Source organism: Geotrypetes seraphini, chromosome 17, assembly GCF_902459505.1.
Source record: "Geotrypetes seraphini chromosome 17, aGeoSer1.1, whole genome shotgun sequence".
In the NCBI taxonomy this organism is placed as follows: Eukaryota; Metazoa; Chordata; class Amphibia; order Gymnophiona; family Dermophiidae; genus Geotrypetes; species Geotrypetes seraphini.
Window position 1 is genome coordinate 8,726,664 of NC_047100.1, and position 20,503 is coordinate 8,747,166.

The 20,503-nt window shown below is 42.2% G+C and overlaps 1 protein-coding gene across 9 annotated transcripts in view; it reads right to left on the reverse strand.

Moving 5' to 3' along the window:
• Window positions 1-460: 460 nt before the first annotated feature.
• IQSEC1 (IQ motif and Sec7 domain ArfGEF 1) overlaps window positions 461-20,503 on the reverse strand; it is an 819,058-nt gene continuing 799,015 nt past the window's right edge. For 4 of the 9 annotated variants that reach the window (XM_033926777.1, XM_033926775.1, XM_033926779.1 and 1 more), the window contains 5 exons: window positions 15,867-15,966; window positions 13,252-13,425; window positions 11,058-11,234; window positions 4,329-4,378; window positions 461-1,221 (listed from right to left, as the gene is read on the reverse strand). In XM_033926777.1, the coding sequence (XP_033782668.1) occupies window positions 658-1,221; window positions 4,329-4,378; window positions 11,058-11,234; window positions 13,252-13,425; window positions 15,867-15,966 (1,065 nt within the window). In that variant the 3' untranslated portion in view covers window positions 461-657. The remainder of the gene's footprint in view (window positions 1,222-4,328; window positions 4,379-11,057; window positions 11,235-13,251; window positions 13,426-15,866; window positions 15,967-20,503) is intronic. The other 5 variants (XM_033926778.1, XM_033926776.1, XM_033926780.1 and 2 more) reach the window with 3 other exon arrangements.

Sequence of the window (20,503 nt, forward strand, 5' to 3'; positions counted from 1 at the left end):
TGCTTAATAATCTTTGCGAGTCTGGCTGGAATTCTCTCTCAGAATTGTGTTTTCTCGATTACGTTCTTTGTGGTTTTCTTCGCTCGTTCTTCACCTTCTGGATCAAGTAAGTGGACTTCCTCGTAAGTTCTAGATATTGCTAGTTTTGTGGAATGAAAAATTTTCTTTCCAGGCATGAACATTACATATACAGGATATATATATTTATATATATATACTTTTTTTTCTCTCTATATATATTCTTATTTATAAAGTTTACTTAACTATTTTCATCAACCAAGTTAGGTCTACTTATTTTATCCCTACTATCAAAAAAAAAGCAATAATGTAACCAGTTTCTAAGTTTTGTATAGATTACCTTTTAGAGTGTACCTAAAACTGGCCCTTGTTTGGTACACTCAAGTAGATTTTAGTCAGCAAGCAGCATAATGTTCAAGGCAATTGAAGGCTGATGACTGACTATTAGGCATATAGGTTTTAATCAAGAGGTTGGTAAGTAGAACTTGTGTAAGAAATGCCCTAAAGCTTCCAATAAAGTCAAATTACAATTGTTGGGTTAAAAAAAACAACATGAATCCAAGGCTTGACCCTAGTGTTCTTTGTAAATGCCTTCTTAACGGGATGGAAACTGCATTCACCATCTAAGGCAAAAATTGTCTAGACTATTGTGCTAATGCCACTGTGTTTCGACTTCGTGCTGGCAGATGTGGAAGGAGGAGGCTGTTGTCCATGGTGGTGCTGAGCATGCTGGGAATGCGAAGAATGCCCAGAATGAGAAGGAGGCAACGGTGGGAGGGTTGCATGGGAATGCTGTATGTAAGATGGGTGCTGGGAATGGGATGCATGTTGATGGTACTGATGTGGATGCTGGACGTGCTGTGGTGGGAGATAGTGATGATGGTGATGGTAGGGGGGAGGGTTTTGTTGCATATGACAGTATTGTGAATGGTGTGCATGTACCTGTGCCTGTGTCTGCCCTTCTGCTTGACCTGCGTGATGAATGGCTGAAGGATGTTGGGAGAGTTGCTGATGTGACATCACAGAAGGGTGCTGGGGCTGTTGGGAAGGCCCAGATACTTGGGAAGATGGCTTTCCCTTTTTGCTACCAAACAAGGTGCCCAGGAGGGAGGAAGAATTAGGAATAGGCTGATGAGAACGAGATGGACACTCCCGAGTTGATGTAGCTCTTCGGCGCATGTGAGGGCTGCTAATGATGGACCCCTAAAAGGAAATTAACAGAAATATAAATATAAAAAATATGAAATTGTTTTAATGAACAGATTTATAAGTCAGCCATCAAGATCTCAAATATTCACATGACTTGATTATACTGTATATTTCTTAAATAAAACTAATGCATGGGCACTCCAATTAGAGTTAGTGAATTAGAATTACAATGATCAAAAGCTGAAACAGCTGAAATTACATGAAATATATTGTCATAAATCATCATGCAATTAAGTAAAAAAAAAAAAAATTATTCATTTATTCCGAGACAACTAAATCTGGCAAACATCAACAATTTAGTACAATTCTTCAAAAACTAATTGCGTAGAAGAAACAGTTACCAAAATACTGAAAAATAAAGCTCTATCTTTTCACAAATGCCCATTGTTTGCTATCTATCTATCTATTGTCAACCTAGCATTGCTAGCAGTCACCATGTTTGGTTGGCCTAAACAATATCAGCAGAGGCCTATGGGACATTATTTCAATCTGACTCTGGAATGTTGATTCAGATACTAAATACTCCTGCACAGAATTCACATCCATTAAGCATCCAGCCAGACTGGATTGTTTATCAAGAAGATAGGCTGCTTGAATGGGACAAAGAAGCCAGAGACTAATCCCATCTACCATGCCTGTAAGTGTCACACCTTCCTTATCAATTAAACTAACCATTGTTTCAAACAGTTTACAAATTCTAAACAGAAAGATACTGGGACATACAATAGTTTCTATTTTAGAATAAGATTCAACCTATAAAAGCCTCCTCTCTGCAACACCCTGCTCTCTCTCTCTGGACTATCATCTCGCTATCTCTCTTTCTGGAACATCATCCCCTCCCCTCTCTCTCTCTTTCCTCTGGACTCTGTAAGGCAAGTAAACTGTCTTTTCTATTTCCTCCGGTACAATTGTAATGCTTGATGTATCTTTATAAATCTTGCTTTTCTGTAATATTAAGCCCATTTCTGCACAATATATATATTCTTTATGCAATCACTCTTAGCTGTCTTTGTCAGTAATTTTACTTCTTACTGCATCTACAATGAGGGCATCGAACCTGGGACCTGGCGGATTGTAAGGCTGCTTCAACATTACCCCTCCAAAACCTTACATTTTGGGAGCTAAACCTTACATCTATATGTGTCTCTCTTAGATTGAACCAGTATCTACAAGCTAGCAGGTTTATGTACAGCTCCATTCCATTAACTTCAGTCCTCAAGGGCCATATGCAGATCAGGTTTTCAGAATATCCCTAATGAATATAGAAACATAGAAACATGATGGCAGATAAAGGCCAAATGGCCCATCTAGTCTGCCCATCTGCAGTAACCATTATCTCTTTCTCTGAGAGATCCCACGTGCCTATCCCACGTATTCTTGAATTTAGACACAGTCTATGTCTCCAGCACTTCTTCCGGGAGACTGTTCCATTAAACTACTACAGTCAAACCTTAGCTTGCAAGTAACGCGGTTTGCGAGTGTTTTGCAAGACAAGCAAAACATTCTCGCAAATCGTGACTCACATATCGAGCGTTGACTCGATTTGCGAGCATCATGACCCCCCCTGCCCGCAAATGCCCCCCCAAGAACCGGCATCACTCCTCCCCCACCGCGCAAACAGGTTTCCTCCGAGAATCTCGGAGAGAGCGAGAGCCAGAAGGCCTTGAGCATGCGCAGATGCTCAAGGCCAAGGCAACAGGAAGGATCTTTGTTCACCGGCACGTCCTATGGGCTGAGTGCCGGTGGCAGATGGGGTAAGGCTTCTGTTTGGGCTGACGGGGGATACCGGTTCGAGCGGGGGGAGGGAGGGGGGAGGGGGAAGAGCGATAGCGGTTCTTGGGGGTGGAGCAGCACCGGTGGCCTCGGGGGTGGGGGGAACGAATCAAACGAGTTTCCCTTACTTCCTATGGGGAAACCCACTTTGATATACGAGCAATTTGGTTTATGAGCATGCTGCTGGAATGAATTATGCTCGTAAACCAAGGTTCCACTGTATTTTCTTTGATTACTCCAGAGAAATATTTGCCTACAATGGAGGACCCTTGAGGACTGAAGTTGGGTGAGTCTGATCTACATTTACTTGTTCTTCCATAGTACCTTTGCATGGTCTACTCCAGGACTTAACCCAAGTCTTAGGGCACACCCAACCAGTCCAGTTTTCAGGTTATCCACAATGAATATGCATGAGATAAATGTGCATACGATGGAGGTAACAGATGCAAATTTATCTCGTACATATTTACTGTGGGTAGGGTTACCATATGGCTCCAGATAAAGGAGGACAGATTGAGATATCTGGGCTTTACTTCTATTGAAACAAATGGAAGTAAAACCCGGATGTCTCAATCTGTCCTCCTTTATCTGAAGCCATATGGTAACCCTAACTGTGGCTATCCTGAAACCCTGACTAATTGAATATAGTCTGAGGACTGGGTTGAGAATCACTGCATCTATTTTTTGAACTCAATCGAGTGTCTATTCTGGTGAGGAGCCAGAGCGATAATCCTGAGACACAGTGTGTTTACAGTTTACCCTAATACACATAGAAAGAGACATGAGCAGAATATAAAAGGCTTGAAGATGAATGAAATCTCATGAAATCCACATTCAATTCATTTCTGGCATCCATTTTCTTTTTTCTTGGCCTATTTGGGCAATTCCCTGGTGTCCCAACCACATACATTTAACAATTTGAACTATAAAAAGTCAGCAGAATGACTGACGAGGCATATCCTACATATCAAACAGTAAGAAAAGTTGATGTTCAACACAGAACACAAGGGTTATTATACAGACTATTGGCGAAAGGACAAATTGCAATTATTTAACCATGCTTGCAGTAAAAGAGCTAAAAGTTAGAACAAAAAACAAACAAAGAAACTGAAAAACTAGTGTTTCATACACAAGCTTTAAATAATTTTTTTTTTTCAAAGCTACGAAAGTATAAAGTGAGTAGCCTAGGCATGCAGGTTATCTGAGACAGGCAGGTTATATATTAGAAAAAGAAAATGAGCAGAAAAATAGGTGGACGTGAAAGAGAAAGAGATTTAGAAAATGCATATCATAAACATCCAGCTGGACATTAGTTGCTTCCTACTTACTTCCATATTGCTGTCTAGCGATCCTGCACTGCTGCGACGCCCACGCTTGCCTGCCCAGGACATGCAATACCACAGATTAGAGACCGAGACGAGACTTGCCTGATAAAATATCTCTCTATGGCTCTATGTACAACCTGAAAGGCCTCAGCCTACTGGATCTGGAACGCTTTACTGAGGGGACAAGGGACCGGGCTGGAGATGCTCTATTTCTGCCAATTCATCTCCGTTTTCTATTACACCAGAAAGTATTTTATGCATCTGGCAAATACACAGAATCAATCTTACAGTTATGTTGAAGTCTTTATACTTTGTCATTGTCTGATGCCTGAGTTTAACAGTGGGCTCAGCATATGCCAGATCTAGGACAGATTGCGCCTAGCAAATCTGTCTAGGGAACCAGAACACACGTAATGCTTTGTTATAATAAAGCTCATGAAAGCTTTATTTAAAATAATCTACCAGTGATCAGAGGGGGTAAAGGTGCAGTAAGTAGTCTGAATGTTAAGTTTTATGGTCATTCTTATGACAGTTCGAACTTCAGTGGATTTCATATGTCCTTCTTTAAAGATGACTGCAACAGAACTAAACTCAATTTTCACCAAGAAATTAACATGGCATTAGATATTATGGCCAGATTTTGCTTGTAAAGTTGTGCAGTGCTTCTAGTGCAGGCAAGAGACCAACACAGATTGAAACTTTCTGGTCATTTGCTTATTGACTAATTAGAGGTGGTGAATTATCTGCCTGATATTGTCACTTAACTCAGATTTTGAAATTATACATTTATGGTACATCTGATGCTAAACTAATATTCAGTCACTAGGTACAGTAAAAATTGAAGGAGAAGCAATATCCTTCCTCTCCATAAATTGGTTTTTCCTCATCCGTGAGCAAAGTTTAACCATATCATACATTTCATTTTGAATGGCAAGCATTTTTCACAGATGTGCAGCATGCTCCAGAATGAGGCAAATCAAAATAACACAATCACATATTTAAAAAGAAATGGAAGGTTCCAGAAATCAGCTTCTTCTAAAGATGGATAAAAATAGGGTTTGGTGAAATGGTTTGGAATAAAAACTGAACTTCAACTGAATGGGATAAATCCAAGCCATATGCAATTCAACTCATCATCATATATAACCAGCTTGAATGCAGATCTGCACTTACAGTCCAGCTGTCAGAAGACATGTTCGGAGTATTTTAAAATTTGTATCAATCTGAGTAAAAAAGCCTGCTCTGCTTCTCTTGAGTAAAAATGAGACACACAAACCTATGTTCAAGTCAGATCAGAGGAGGTTCCTTCCACCCTCCCAGACTAAAACCCCCAAAAAACTCAAAGACATGAGGTAGGGAGGAATGAGGGATTGAAAAATGGAAAAAGGATAAAAACTATACAGAGAAGAAAGGGAACTTTCATGGAACAAGAAGTGATTCTCAATCCAATCATGTTGGGTTAGAGAGTCCAAGTTGGGTGAGAACTATATTAGGGATAGGCTGTGGCATAGTAATGGCTGGGGGGGGGAGGACTGCCCCAAGCCCATCTTGGTAGGGGCACCAGCACCTTTCTATCCCCCCTTCCACCCGTACCTCTTTAAATCTTCGCCAGTATGAGTAACTTCTCCGACCTGCTGCACACAACTGCCTGGCTCCCCTCTGAAATCACTTCCTGGTCATGGGGCCAGGAAGTGACATCAGAGGGAAAGCCAACGCTGGCGTGCGCAGCAGGCCAGAGAAACTACTCATAAGGAGCAGTGGTGGTGGTTGGGGGGAGGGAGGCCATGAGTGTGGCATGGGGGTGGGGAAGGAGGGGGGCAGGGTGGAGGGTACAGGGGGTGCCACCAACCTTCTACCCTTGCAATACCCTTGACAGTAAATTTTCGTTTCATTCTCATATCAGTGCAGTCGTCCAGAAATGTTTCTATCGATTGAGAATGATTCGTTCTCTTTCTAAGTTACTGGAACCTGCCGCACTGAAAACTTTAATTCACTCATTGGTAATTTCCTGTTTAGATTACTGTAATGCCCTTTATAAGGGCATTACAAAAAAGGAGATCAGACGACTACAGATCGTCCAAAATACCGCTATTAAGATCATTAGCGGGGCAAAGAAATATGATCACGTCTCCCCTCTCCTAATCAATGCCCATTGGTTGCCAATCGAATATAGGATTAACTATAAAATTTCACTTTTAACATTTACAACCAGACTGAATAACCAACCTGATTTTATTAATAGCCTTTTAATCCCGTATGTTACGTCAAAATCCCTCCGCTCAACTTCTCAAAATCTTTTAGTTATACCTTCTTTAAAATCAATTAATACTTTACGAACCAACAATTTTGCTGTTACTGCTCCTTCTCTCTGGAATTTATTGCCTATATATAATAATAATAATAATAATAACAGTTTATATACCGCAATACCGTTAAGTTCTATGCGGTTTACAGAAGATTAGTGGAGTACAAGTTGAGTTGACGTACAAGTTGAGTTAACTTAAGGGATGTGGGAACAATGGGGAGAAAGGGCAAGAGAGGGGAAGGAGGGAAGTGGGTCAGCTGTCTAGGTATTTCAGGAATAGGTGAGTTTTGAGGCGTTTCCTGAATACCTCATAAGTGGTGGGCAATAGGAGTTGTTCTAGGTCTTTACCCCATAGAGCAGCCTGATGTGAGAGAAGATGCTCATGGTGTTTTTTTTAGTTTGCATCCTCTAACCGGGGGAGAAACGAAGTGCGAGTGGGAGCTTCTCTTGTGTTTGTTGGCTGAGAAGGAACGAATCAGATATAAAACAATTTAAAACAGGATTAAAGACATTTTTATTCCGAGATGCTTTTGATTAAAATGCCCTTTTAAGGGCCAAGTTTATAATTAAATCTTAATTTTTATTAATAATTTTTTACCTAACCTAATGTTTTAGCCATTTATGTTTTGCATATCCTATATCAATTGTAGTTCTTCCCCATCCGTCCCTTTGTTGCCGTATGTCTGTGCAAGTCACTTGTTTTCCCTGTTTTAATATACGTCTCAATGTAACTATTTAACTTGTTTTTATGTAATTTTATTATGTTAACCGCTTAGAAATTAGATTAAGCGGTCAAACAAATATTTTAATAAACTTGAAAGTTGAACTTGCTACACCATTGGGGATGGATGACACATAGAACACAAACAAATGTGTCATATGCAAACTGCATATAGGCTAAACCGCCGGAAAACAGTTTAGCGATAGCGTTCAAGTTTCGAGAATCTGGCACTGAGTCAGCACAATTTAACCAGCCTATTCTGCCCAGTTAAATCATTTTAAATATTGGACCCTTTGTTTCCTCTAAGCTGAGAGGGAGTCCTCCAACTGCACTGCTGCCAGTGGGGGTGCTTCAATATTTTATTTTCAATCGAGAGCGACAGGAAGGTTCCATGGATTTCTGTTGAGCTTGCCTGTCCCTCACTATTGAAATAGTGAAACAGCTCTCCCCACTGGCAGGGCTGTAGATGGAGAACTCCTGCTCAGCTTAGAGCAGTGGTCTCAAACTCGCAGCCCACCAGGTACTATTTTGAGGCCCTCGGTATGTTTATTAAAATCACAAAAGTAAATATATCTCTTTAGCTATAAATTACAATATTATTATTAAGTCTTAGCCAAAAAGAAATTTTTATAAACTATAAAGAGTTTTATTTCATGCAAAATTGTCATTTCTTTAATAAGACATTAACTATTTTTTCTGAGGCCCTGCAAGTACCTAAAAATCCAAAATGTGGCCCTGCAAAGGGTTGGAGTTGGAGACCACTAGCTTAGAGGGAGCAGAAATTGGATCCTATAATTTCTGAACATGTGCACTGAAGTTCCTCTGTCTACGCCCAAGCACAACTTACTTCATTAAGGAATAAGTGTTATAGCCAGTTAGTGAAAGCCAGAATGCCACTGAGGTCACTCAAACTTGATGCAGTGACTCCAGATACATCAGCTGAGACCTAAAAACTCTCTTCTCTGTACTGTCTAACAGCAAAGGTAATATTTCCCACATTAATTGCACTGCACAACAAGACAAAACAGAAGCTCCCCATATTTGTCAGTGGTTAGCCAAGGATTAAAATTAAGTTTAGTTGGGTTTACCAAATTCATTGATAAACATTCTAGACTGTAAATGATTTTTCAGTCATAGGGATAAGCATGCCAATCATATTTTACTGCACACATTATTGAAATATGGAATGTTATCATGATTCAGAGGAATTCATATTATTTACAACATCAACAGGCCTTTAGGACAAGCTAGGTGCATGAAAATGCTCAATAGATTGTAATGGAAATCGCCTATGGAATGAAAATGGTTAATTAAGAAGTCTGTGAAGTGGCTTTGAAACCTTCTCAGATCCATACATTCAAAAGCCTTTAATGGAAATTCAAATCACTCATTGTAAAAAAAAAAAATGAGCATTAAAAGCAGGGACTAAGATAGAATTATTATTATTTTAATTCTAATGTAAGAACTGACAGATACTGGTTTGGGAAATACACAGCGGGGGGGGGAAGGGTTCTCTTTAAGCCTTTTTTCTAATGGTGAGTGTTAAGCACTTTGTAATGAGACAGATGGGAATTGAATTAGGATGGCCTACACAGAATGTGCACACAATAAAGAAAGTAACAGTTATTTATACCTTCATATTCAAATTACTAGTGTAATCTCTTATTGTGGCACAGCTAAGGCTTCCTCTGCCATAGTATAAGGAAGGGTCATCTGTTAATATTAAAGATACTGTAAAATACACATTGCATTGCATAGTTTGTAGTTAAACACCTGAATGGTAAGTAGTTATAAACAGTAGCAGAAAAATATAGTCTATTAACAGTTTAGCATCCAATTGCCACTGCCTGGTGCACGAGGAGTTAAACATCAGCAAGGTACAACTGGCTATTCCAGGGGCGGGCAACTCCAATCCTCGAGGGCCAGAATCCAGTCGGGTTTTCAGGATTTCCCCAATGAATATGCATGAAATCTATTTGCGTGCTCTGCTTTCAATGCATATTCATTGGGTACATCCTGAAAACCCGACTGGATGCCGGCCCTCGAGGACCGGAGTTGCCCACCCCTGGGCTATTCTGTAAATAATACAGGATTTTTCTTCCAAGCACCCTTTGGTGTAGTGTGGCTTTAAATCTAGACAATATCTGGGTTTCAGCTACAGAGGAACATTATGCACCATTTTTTTTCTACTGCTATTTTTTTCCTCTTAAATAAATCATTTAATCTGACCAAGTTTGGACTTTAGCCGAAACAGCAATGAGAGGTGGGCGTGCTACTGCTGCGAAAACAGGGCTTTACTCGTTATTCTAACGATAGTATTTTACAAAACAGCAGCTTCGTCAAAGGATAGGATCTAAGGGGCAAGTGATACAATGAGAAGATAATATTAGTTGCATAGTGCCGGGCTTCGGTTGCTATGAATTTATGAATTTGGTGGGGCTTCACTCCATTTCATTCATCAAATGTAAATGCATGGTTAAACTCAAGCACAATGTATATAGGAAGCAGTCGTTACATGGATCTGGGCTTTTTCTTGCTCTAAATCTACTCATTTTTGTTATCGGCATTTTAACCATATCATACTTTTCACTGTCTTCCTTATCCTTTAATAATATACAGAGTGAGCTATCTTTTCAAATACATTGTTAAGGAAAAACGTGTGAACTAAAATGGAAGACGACATTCGGACCCTGGGAGGCAAGCCAGAAGACTGTGGATATTCAATGCTGGGCCATTTCCGTTGACCAGCATTGAATATCTAGGTTTTTGGGGGCCACTAAAAAACTAAATGGCTAAATCAATATTCAGCACTGACTGGTTACGTTTATAGCAGCTAAAGATAGGACTGTGGTCCTATCTGGCTGCTAAATTTAGCTGCTCAGTGCTGAAAATGTGCAATTAGGGTTGCCATATGGCTCCAGAAAAAGGAGGACGGATTGGAACATCCGGGTTTTACTTTTACTGAAACCAATGGCAGTAAAACCCGGATGTCTCAATCTGTCCTCCTTTTCCTGGAACCATATGATAACCCTAGATAAGGGGTGTCAAAGTCCCTCCTCGAGGGCCGCAATCCAGTTGGGTTTTCAGGATTTCCCCAATTAATATGCATGAGATCTATTTGCATGCACTGCTTTCAATGCATATTCATTGGGGAAATCCTGAAAACCCGCCTGGATTGCGGCCCTCAAGGAGGGACTTTGACAGCCCTAGATTATGCACTATAGCCGGTAAACCTCTAAGCCGCTAACTATTAATACTTAGCAGAGATAACCAGTTATCTCACGCTTAATATTCACATTTAAGCAGCTAAATGCTATTTACCTGGTCAGCGTCATTTCTGACTGGTTAAATCAGTGGTCCCCAACCCTGTCCTGGAGGACGACCAGGTCAATCAGGTTTTCAGGCTAGCCCTAATGAATATGCATAGAGCAGATTTGCACGCCTGTCACTTCCATTATATGCAAATCTCCCTCATGCATATTCATTAGGGCTAGCCTGAAAACCTGATTGGCCTGGTGGTCCTCCAGGACAAGGTTGGGGACCACTCGGTTAAATAGCACTGAATATCAGGGGGTGGGAAATCTCTACATAAGACAAAGGAAATATTCCAGAATACCATTTGAGATAATTACAACAAATACATCACGAAGGGGCTAGCTCATGTGTACTGATTGTGTGAGAAAGAAGGAATCGAAGTGGGCCTCACCTGCTTCTGAGAGATCTCGGAGGGAACTGCTCAATGCACTCCGTTTCAAGCCTTCCCCCGTGGCATAGCTATCATCCAGGCAGGCTCTGCTCAGCGTACCATTGCCGGACTCTTTCTTCAGGCTTGAGCACTGTGACATGCTAGGACGCACCACTCCCTTCTGCTTTTCTAACTCCGCTGCAGCAAGCAGAATAAAGAGACAAGTCAACATGACTGAGCCTGGTGGAAGCAAAGTGGCCAGTGATAAATAACCAGCTGGTGCCTTCCCTAGCCTCTGATCAGCCAGGCAGGCATCAAGGGGGGCTAACTGAGCTGCAGTCAATTCACTTTCTTTCCTAGTTTCAGGCATTCAGTGGTGTAACGAGGGTGAGAGGGCGCCCCTCCTCCTCCCCCCCATACTCTTTCCCTGCCCCCTTCTGCATCTCTGAAACATTCCTGGAGCAAGAAGCAACCCGCAAGTTGCTGTCATGCCGCTGTCGGCTCTCCCTCTGATGTCATTTCCTAGGCACGGGTCCGGGAAGTGACATCAGAGGAAGAGCCAACATAGTAGATGACGGCAGATAAAGACCCGCTGGCACAACAGCAGGTTGGGGGTTGCTGCTTGTACCAGGAGCAGGGGAAGGGCAGAGAGAAGGACAGGTGCCTGCGCCCTCACAAAGATGGGGCCTGGGGAGAACTGCCCCCTCCACCTTACTATGCCACTGCATGCATTTAATTTTCATGAGTTAATTTGAGTTAGAGGTTAAGAACACCATATTATTCTCTCCAAATTTAATTCTTCTCAGCATCTACCAGAGTCAAAATGTGAAAATCAATAGCTAGGCCTACTTAAACAGCAAGAACAGTATATTTTCAACAAACAACACAAGGACTAGCCAAACAGGCTTTATTCAGTGGACCACTACTGCAACAGCTTTAGCAAAACAGGAGGAAATTAAACCTTCACGGACAACTCGTACTGGGAGCTTAAAGAACTTCATTTACGCTTTGTATTGGATGTCAAAGAGAAAATGTTTTCACCCTCCTGCCACTCCATAGGGCCTTATTTTGTAAGGCTATTTCAATGCAGGAATAGGAAACAGCATCATTGAACTGGATGATCATTTACGATAACTAACCGTGAGGCTAATGGGAAATCTAGGTGTAACGAGGGTGTACAGTGGCGCCCCTCCCCCACCCCCACATCTTCTTTCCCGTCCCTTCCTGCCGCGCGCTGCTTCCCTTCCCCCGTACCGCTGTAACGTTCCTGGTGTGAGAAGCAACCCCTAAGCTGCTGTCGCGCCAGTGCCTAGACATGGCTCCAGGAAGTGAAATCAGAGGATGAGCCCACGCTGGCGCGACAGCAGGTTGGGGATTGCTGCTCATGCCAGGAATGTTACAGATGTACGGGAGAAGGGAAGCGGCGTGCTCGTGCAGCAGGGGGGCAGGGACGGAGCAGGAGGGTGGAGAGGAGGATGGGTGCCTGCATCCTCACCAAGACAGCACCCAGGGAGGACCCCCCCCCCCCATTATTATGCCACTATAGCTAACTTCCAAATCTTTTTTCCCCAATACTCAGATACAGCTGAGGCCTTCCATACACAACACTGTTATTTCTTTAACTACTGGGTAAAAGACAGGGCTGATCATCTCATTCTGACATCTGTGGAAGTCCTGGACAAAAGCTATAATTGTTGCTTACCCTCCCCCAGCTTCAATGATGATACTGATGGCCTCCTTCAGTTGTATCTCGCTCTCACTCTTTTCTTCTACCCAGCTTTCTCTTCTCTTTCCTCTGTCCAGTACCATTATTCCCCATCCCCCTTTTTCTTGTTCTCTGCCCACATGATGTGGAAAGTGGAAGAGGAGCTAGTATGGCAGACCCCTTCATGCAGAACCTAAAGTCTAGGCCCAACTTGGATTTTTATGAACTTTGTACTTTTATTTATTATCTCAATTCTCTGATAGTTGATGAATAGCCTCAAAGTCGCCAAGCAGACAGGAACACGATGCACTGACACGAAGAAAAAAAATTAGAAAGAGCAATAGGGACATCTTTATGAGCTCCCATTATGATTTTTACTGGATGACAGTAAATGAAATATTAATGTAAACATTTCTATCCCTGTTTATTAATTATATCTGGTGTTAAAATGACTCTACTCTGACTCGACTTTTAGAAGCATTAATTTAAAAAAATCTTTATTATATGTACCTTTGTACTTACACTCTATTCTGTACTTTTCCATTTCTTGAACCTCAGCAATAGATTCCCTCAGATCATCAGTAAACTTCTTCCGATCCTGGGGATTTGGTGCATTGAAATTTATCAGTACTTTGATATCTGCTCCTGGTACAGCTGATGTGAGACGAATGCCATTAGGATAATCTAAGGGAAGAACATAAAAAAATCTCTCACTTTTCTCAGAAACTAAAAGAAATAGATAAAAAGTAGCATGTTTTACTAGGATTCAAGAGGAAGGCTACTAAAATGGTATGTGATCATCATAAGGCGTATGGAGGAAAGGCGGGAGAGGGGAGATATGATAGTGATGTTTAAATACCTAAGTGGCGTAAATGCGCACGAGTCAAGTCTCTTTCATTTGAAAGGAAACTCTGCAATGAGAGGGCATAGGATGAAGTTAAGAGGCGATAGGCTCCGGAGTCATCTAAGAAAATACTTTTTTTCAGAAAGGTAGATGCGTGGAACAGACCCCGGAAGAGGGGGTGGAAACAGAGACTGTCTGAATTCAAGAGGGTCTGGGATAGGCACGTGGGATCTCTCGGAGAGAGAAAGAGATCATGGTTACTGCGGATGGGCAGCTCTATGACCTCATAATACAGGTGCAAAGAGCCTTAGCCTATAGGAAGAGGAGATGCAAATGTTAAGAACCTTAGCGAATAGGGAGAGGAGGAGATAATGGTTACTGCGGATGGGCAGACTAGATGGGCCATTTGGCTTTTATCTGCCATCATGTTTCTCTGTTTCTAGTTTGGTTGTGGCTTGGGTGATACTAGTAAAATCTACATTTGTAGTCCCCCATTTTACAAAAGACATTCATTTATGGAGAAAAAAATAAATAAATAAATTACACATCGGGTTTTACAACAGCTCAAAGTTTAAAAATGAAAAAAGTGCTTTTTTTAGCCAGGGATTAGGAGAGTCATTCCCCTCTATCCCATGTAGTTTATTTGTTGCAGTTTTCCAGGTCTTGCCGCATCTAGTCAGTTAAAGAGTTATCATCACTGTTTCCCAGTGAGGAGGCTAGCTACATGATACCTGAACTTTGTAGCCACTGAGGTCTTTCTCCTACAAACTGCAAATTGAGTTATGAATAAGTTTCTATAAGCATTTGTCTACACTTTGATGAGAAGATTTATTGGAGAAAAGAAATATCATAAAAGTAATATAATATCATAGCTACATGAATGTGAAGTAGTATTAATTTTGAATATTTGTTTATCAACTAAGAGCTAGATTCACTAAGCAAACCAATTGTGTATCGATCGGTTTGCGACCCCTTTGCGACCCAATTTAACTCCGGCCTGATTCACTTACCTCTCTGCCGATCTGATTCTGATCTGCGCATGCAAATGAGGGGAACGCAATGCAAAGTAGGTAGGGACGCGATTCACTAAAGAAATCTTGCAAACCAACTGGGCTGGCCGATCAACACAAGCAGCGACTGCTGGGAACCAGTCGCAAACGTCCATTCTGACTCTCCAGATCCATTGCCACCCTGCTCTCTGCTGCCCCAACTCTGGATCTCTGCCACCTTCCCTGCAGTGCGAGCTCGCGGGTTTAAAAGCGGGGCTGCACTACAGCATGTTCCAGAACACGCCACAGTGCAGACCCGCATTAAACCTGTGGGCTAGCACTGCAGGGAAAGTGGCAGAGAGCAGGAGAGTCGGGTGGGTTAAAAAACAGAGAGGCAGTCTCTCCAGGGCTGTGCTCTTTTTTGCTTTTCTTTAGGAGCCCTTTCCTTTCTCCAGGTTGTGGAGTTAACTGCAAGTGGCTGGATTTCAAACTCCTGGGCTGAGACATTTAGGAGGCTGCGTTCTGGCTGATTGTACCCTCCCCCTGACTGCCTCCCTCCCTCCCTCCCTGCAGTCTTCTTGTGCGGAGAGAGCATGCGCAGACCATCGACAAGGCAAAGAGATGGTCTACGCATGCGTCAAGATCGCACACTAGCGATCCATGCGGTCGGAGGGGGGTGTTCCTTCGATCGCCCTCATTTTAATTTTTTGGTTTTGTGAATTGGTTGGGCCTGCAGGGATCGGCCACGGAAGTCAGGTTTGTGAATCTAGCCCTAAGTTCACTTAATAACAATTGATAAAGATTTTTGGCCAGCTTACTGAATTATTCTTAAGTTCTGATATGTGCAAATGCTGCTATTTACAGGTGGATAAGTTCCTAATACAACATTCTAAGATAACGGGAGATACAATTAACACCATGAAACAAGGAGATGAAAAAACAAGATGAAATCTGCTCAACGTTATCTACTTCATTAGCAGCTAACATATATCATCTTCAAGATAAAGTGCACACTCCTTTCCAAACATTAGCACACAATAAGTTTCAAAATGCTAATTCAGGTGTTAATTGTTTAACACCTTTATGTAAAAAAAAAAAAAAATTGTAATTATAAGCCAAGTTGCAAATTCCTGCTGTGAAATACTGACTGTTGTGTTCAAACAGCGTTTTCTGTCTGGCCCTAAAACATGTTTCAATGCTTAAAAGTGCTTTGCTTAGACAAATAGTCAAAGAAAAGCTATACGATCTCACATCAGCGAGAAAAGAAATAAATTTATTAAACAGAGACTTACACTGATTCTCAAAGAGAAGCACCTGCATCCCATAGAGAGAGAAGGACTGTCGGAAACTGTATGTTACCGAGTTCTTCTTCTTCTGGAAGATCTTAGTCACCTAGAAAGGACAACATCATTTCAGAGAATCGCCAAATTACAATCGGAAATTTGATAAATGATTACCGATCTTGACATCTGCAAAGCTTGGCTTTCATTTTATGTTGTTACTTTTCAGAGAATTACTCAAGTGAAGAAATTGGGCAGGATGCTCTGATAGCAATCAAACAGCAAAGCAAATGCAGAAAGATGCTTCCACTCAGGATTTCAGGTTCTTAGATCAATAGCAAACAGTCAGACCCTACATGGCCAGTGTTTCAGCACAACGCCTTCCTCAGGAGTCTAATGCTGCACACTAGTGCTGCCCGATTCAGGAAAAAAATATTTCGATTCGAATCAGCCTATTGAATCGATTTTTCGATTTGATTTTCCTGCCTAAGTGGGTATTTTTTTTAAAAAAACATCCTAGTGGGTTTATTTTATAGCCTCTTCAGCCCCTTTGCCCTCTCCTACCCACACTGGCGCTGTGGTGTAAATAAAAAATACTTTTCCTTTCTCTGTTAAATCCTAGTTCACATTTGAAGTCTAACACCAGCTCTGGCAGGATGCACATTTCAAATCTGACATATTGTAATCTCAAAACAGAAAGCAAAATTATTTTTTCTACCTTTTCTTGTCTGGTCATTATTTAAATCAGGTTGGTCCCACGCTCTGGTTGTCTTCTGATAATGTGCTTGCCAGGGTCTCCTTTCTCCATGCTAACCATCCATCTTCCATCTCTGTCCTCCCCTTCTGTTTTCCTTCCCTCCCCCGGAGGTTTGGCATCTTTCCTTTTTTGTCTCCATCCCCGCAGCTGCAGCGATGGACCACACCATCCCCAGATTCAACAGCTCCTTTTCTTAACTACCCTTTCATCCTGCATCTCTCCTTCCTTCCCCACCACCCCAGGGTTCACCATTTCCCTATCTCTTCCCAACTACCCTCCTATCCAGTATCTATACCCCCCTGCCCCATCCCTTGTGTCCAACTTCTCTCCTTCTGTCCTTCCCTCCCTAAATCCCATTGTCCACCATCTTTCTCCCTCTCCTGTTTTTAGATCCATTATTTCTTCCATCTCCATGATCATCCCCAAGTCCATTTCCCCTATCCATAATCTCCCCCCAAGTCCATCCCATTGTATTACAAACCTTTCCAAGTAAAGGACAAGCAGAGAATACCCGATTTGCCTGCTTTCCTCTCCGGCCACCCTAAAACGTCTAAATCTTTAAGGCCTTTAAATCAATGGTCAAGAACTCGGGGCATAGCAAGGTATAATGTGCCTCGTGTGAGTTGACTATCTTGGTACCCTCCCCATCCTTCCATCCAGTGTCTCTCCTCTTTCTCTACCCATCCAGCCAGCTCTCTCTCCCCAGGTTACTTTCAGCTTCAATCTGTTCTCTCCTGCTGTTTCTTCCGACCTGCAGGAATTGATGTCAGAGGGAGCAGAGGAGCGGCAGAGCCAACAGCGTGCACCTCAGCACTAAAGCCCCTCATATTTCTTCTTGTTTTGCCATTACCGCCAGCCGACATCAGAGCCAGTCGATACATGTCGGCTCAGCACTTGCCACGGGCCAGATCCTCGCGCATCAGGGGGGGGGGATCTTCAGCTGTCCCCCTCCCCGGGTCCTTCCTCTTTCACTTTCTCTGGGAGCAGCCGCTGCAGGTGGAGGGCGATCGCTTGCACGGTTCTCGGGCTTTTGCCATGAGGGGGGAGCAGATACGTTCACCCCCTCCCCTGCAATCTGCTCTTACCGCAAAGGGAGGGGGGGGGGGAGGGATGATCAGAAACCAAACCGGGATGGAAAATGGCCCGAAAATAAATGCACTCTTCTCTGGACCTTTCATTATTTATATTTTTTTAACTTACTACTACTTTTTAGCCTCCCTCTGACGAAGTTCATGCTTCTGATGTAACTTCTGTTTTGCAAAACCGGAAGTTACATTAGATGGATGGAGTCCAGCGGCAGAGGAAAAGCCCCTCTAGCAAGGGGACTGACTTGAATCGGTGAGTTTGGTTTTATGTAAAAACGAATCGATTCATCCAAAGTGAATCGGTGAATCAATTCAAATCATGAATCAGGCAGCAATACTGTACACACTGAAACTCAAAATATCAAAAAACCTTCTAGTCTGGTGTTGATACCAGGCTATCTTTCTCGTATATTACTCGCTCATGATGTATGTGAAAAGAAAGTACAGATAATATAGTAACCTTTCTGTTTTAGTTAAAACAGCCGTTCCTTTGCTTATAAACTGTATAAACATGCACTTTGCCTTATGTGGTATTGAAGGCAACAATGTAGAGCCATGCTGTGCTATGTGTGTACTGTAGGCTGTCTATTGCTGACCAACCTTCTAAATGAAATCAATGGAGTCTTTCAGCTGGCAGACATACGCAGAGCTGTACAGAGTCACAAAGGAGACAGTCCCTGCTTGAGTGAGCTTACAATCTAAACAATCAAGACAGACAAACAGGATGCCAAGATAGGGGTTACAGTTAAAGGGGATGACTTACATTTTCCTTTTTTATTAACACAGGAGGAAATTCTAAATATGGCGCCTAAAAAGCCAACACAGAAAAAAGTGCTATTCTTTAAGCCACGCTTAAAGTTAGAAGTGATTTATAGAATTGTGCTTAGGCCTGGGAACCATGCCTAACTTTAGGTGTGGTCTTTTGCACCAACAAAAACATGGCACAAATGCCCATGCATGGTCTTATTCTGTAATTATGCATGTAATTTAAAGGCATGCCCCCGATCTGCCAAGTACCCGCCCATTTCCATGCCCCCTTTTTTTGACTTGTGCCATCAATAGTTGCTTGTTAAAATGCCCCTCAATTAGCTTTTTATTAAATTAAATTATGCACAAAAATCGGGCACGTGCCCAAATTTGCACATACAATTTTCTAGACTTATGTGTGAATTATTGCACATTGTTGTGCCAGCGGAGTAACAGTTAATGTGCTTTGGTGCTAACAATTAACTTGTGCAAATTCATGTATTAATTTTCTCTAACAGGTCACCTAAAATTAGTTTCCAGGTAGGCACCTGGTAGGAGCCTTTTCTATAGGGAACATAGGTACCTACTTTCCTTTATAGAATCTACTACTACCACCACTACTATTATTAATTATTTCTAGAGTGCTACCAGACGCACGCAGCACTGTAACAGAGTCACAAAGGAGTGAGCTTACAATCTAACCAATCAAGACAGACAGACAGGATGCCAAAGTAGGGGTTACAGTTAGAGGAGATGGTTAAACCACTAGCTAGGGTGGTGAGCAGAGGGGAGTAGAGTTAGGAGTTGAAAGTTGTCTCAAAAAGGTGGGAATTCAGCCAACTTTTGATCAAAGGTAGGGGCATGGTGGATGGACTGAGGTAGTTTATTCCAGGCGAATGGGGCAGTGAGCTGAAAGAAACGAAGTCTGGAATTGGATGAGAAGGGTACAGATAAAAGCAATTTGAGGAACAGAGTTCTTGGGGAGATGTATAAGGAGAGAAAAAAAGAGGAGAGATATTGAGGTGCTGCAGAACAAACACATTCCCTCCTACCTACAGGGCTCTGTGTTGCAAATGATGGGCTTTCCCCCTCCCAATGCATCTTGGGATGCAGTGGGAGGGGCCTAAGGCCCTGATTGGCTCAAAATGGCGAAACATGGCCATAGAGAGTCTGATCCTTTATAAAAAAAAATGGCAAACCTTGAGATGGGGCTCCCCCGCGCTGTGCGGTTTGAATGCTGGTTTTGCTCGTGCTAGTGAGAGAAGGTTAAAGAACGCCTTTCCATCCTTTCAAGTATGAATTGTGGACATGGCTATATGACATTTTTTAGTTCCTGATCTCCTGAAGAAGCTCTGGGCGAAATGGGTCAAATTGAGATCAGCGATCAGAAACATATGAGATCAGCGATCAGAAAAACGTTGATCCAATTTCAAGATTATAAGCTAAGTCCTCATTATATTTATTGATTTATTTTGTTAATTCACCTTAGTTTGCTTATTTAAGTTAGTGGAAGAGGTAGTGGACCAATGATTGAGTAAACAATGGACCATGAAGGCTTAAGGTAGGCTTGCGATGGTTCCTGAAGGCGGGAAGTGGAAGTTGGCAGGGAGATGGGGTGATTTAGAACCAGCTGGGACAGGACATGGGAGGGATTGTTCCTGTCCTGGCTCACAGCTGGACCACCAGGGCTTAAAGTCTCTAGGAGCCTAAGAAAAGGCCTGTGATGGGTTCAGAGGAGGAGGGAAGAACCCAGAGCCTGTCAGAAGGAGGGGGGAGGGAGGAGAAAGATTACTGGTACTTGAATATAAACACTGTTTATATTTGAGCTGACTTTCCCTCCCCCTTTTTTTGGGGGGTAGGAGGGGAAGTTACCTCAGCTTATATTCAGATGGGTTTATGTTCAAGTATATATGGTAAGCGCTATTCTATAAATATGTCCATAACTGCATATCTGTTTAATTGGAAGATGGGTGTACACAGTGTCAGCATTTGGGCAGGTTCACAGTTATGTGTGTATTTAATCATTTCCTCTCCCCATTTTTTCCCTTTCGTATCATGTA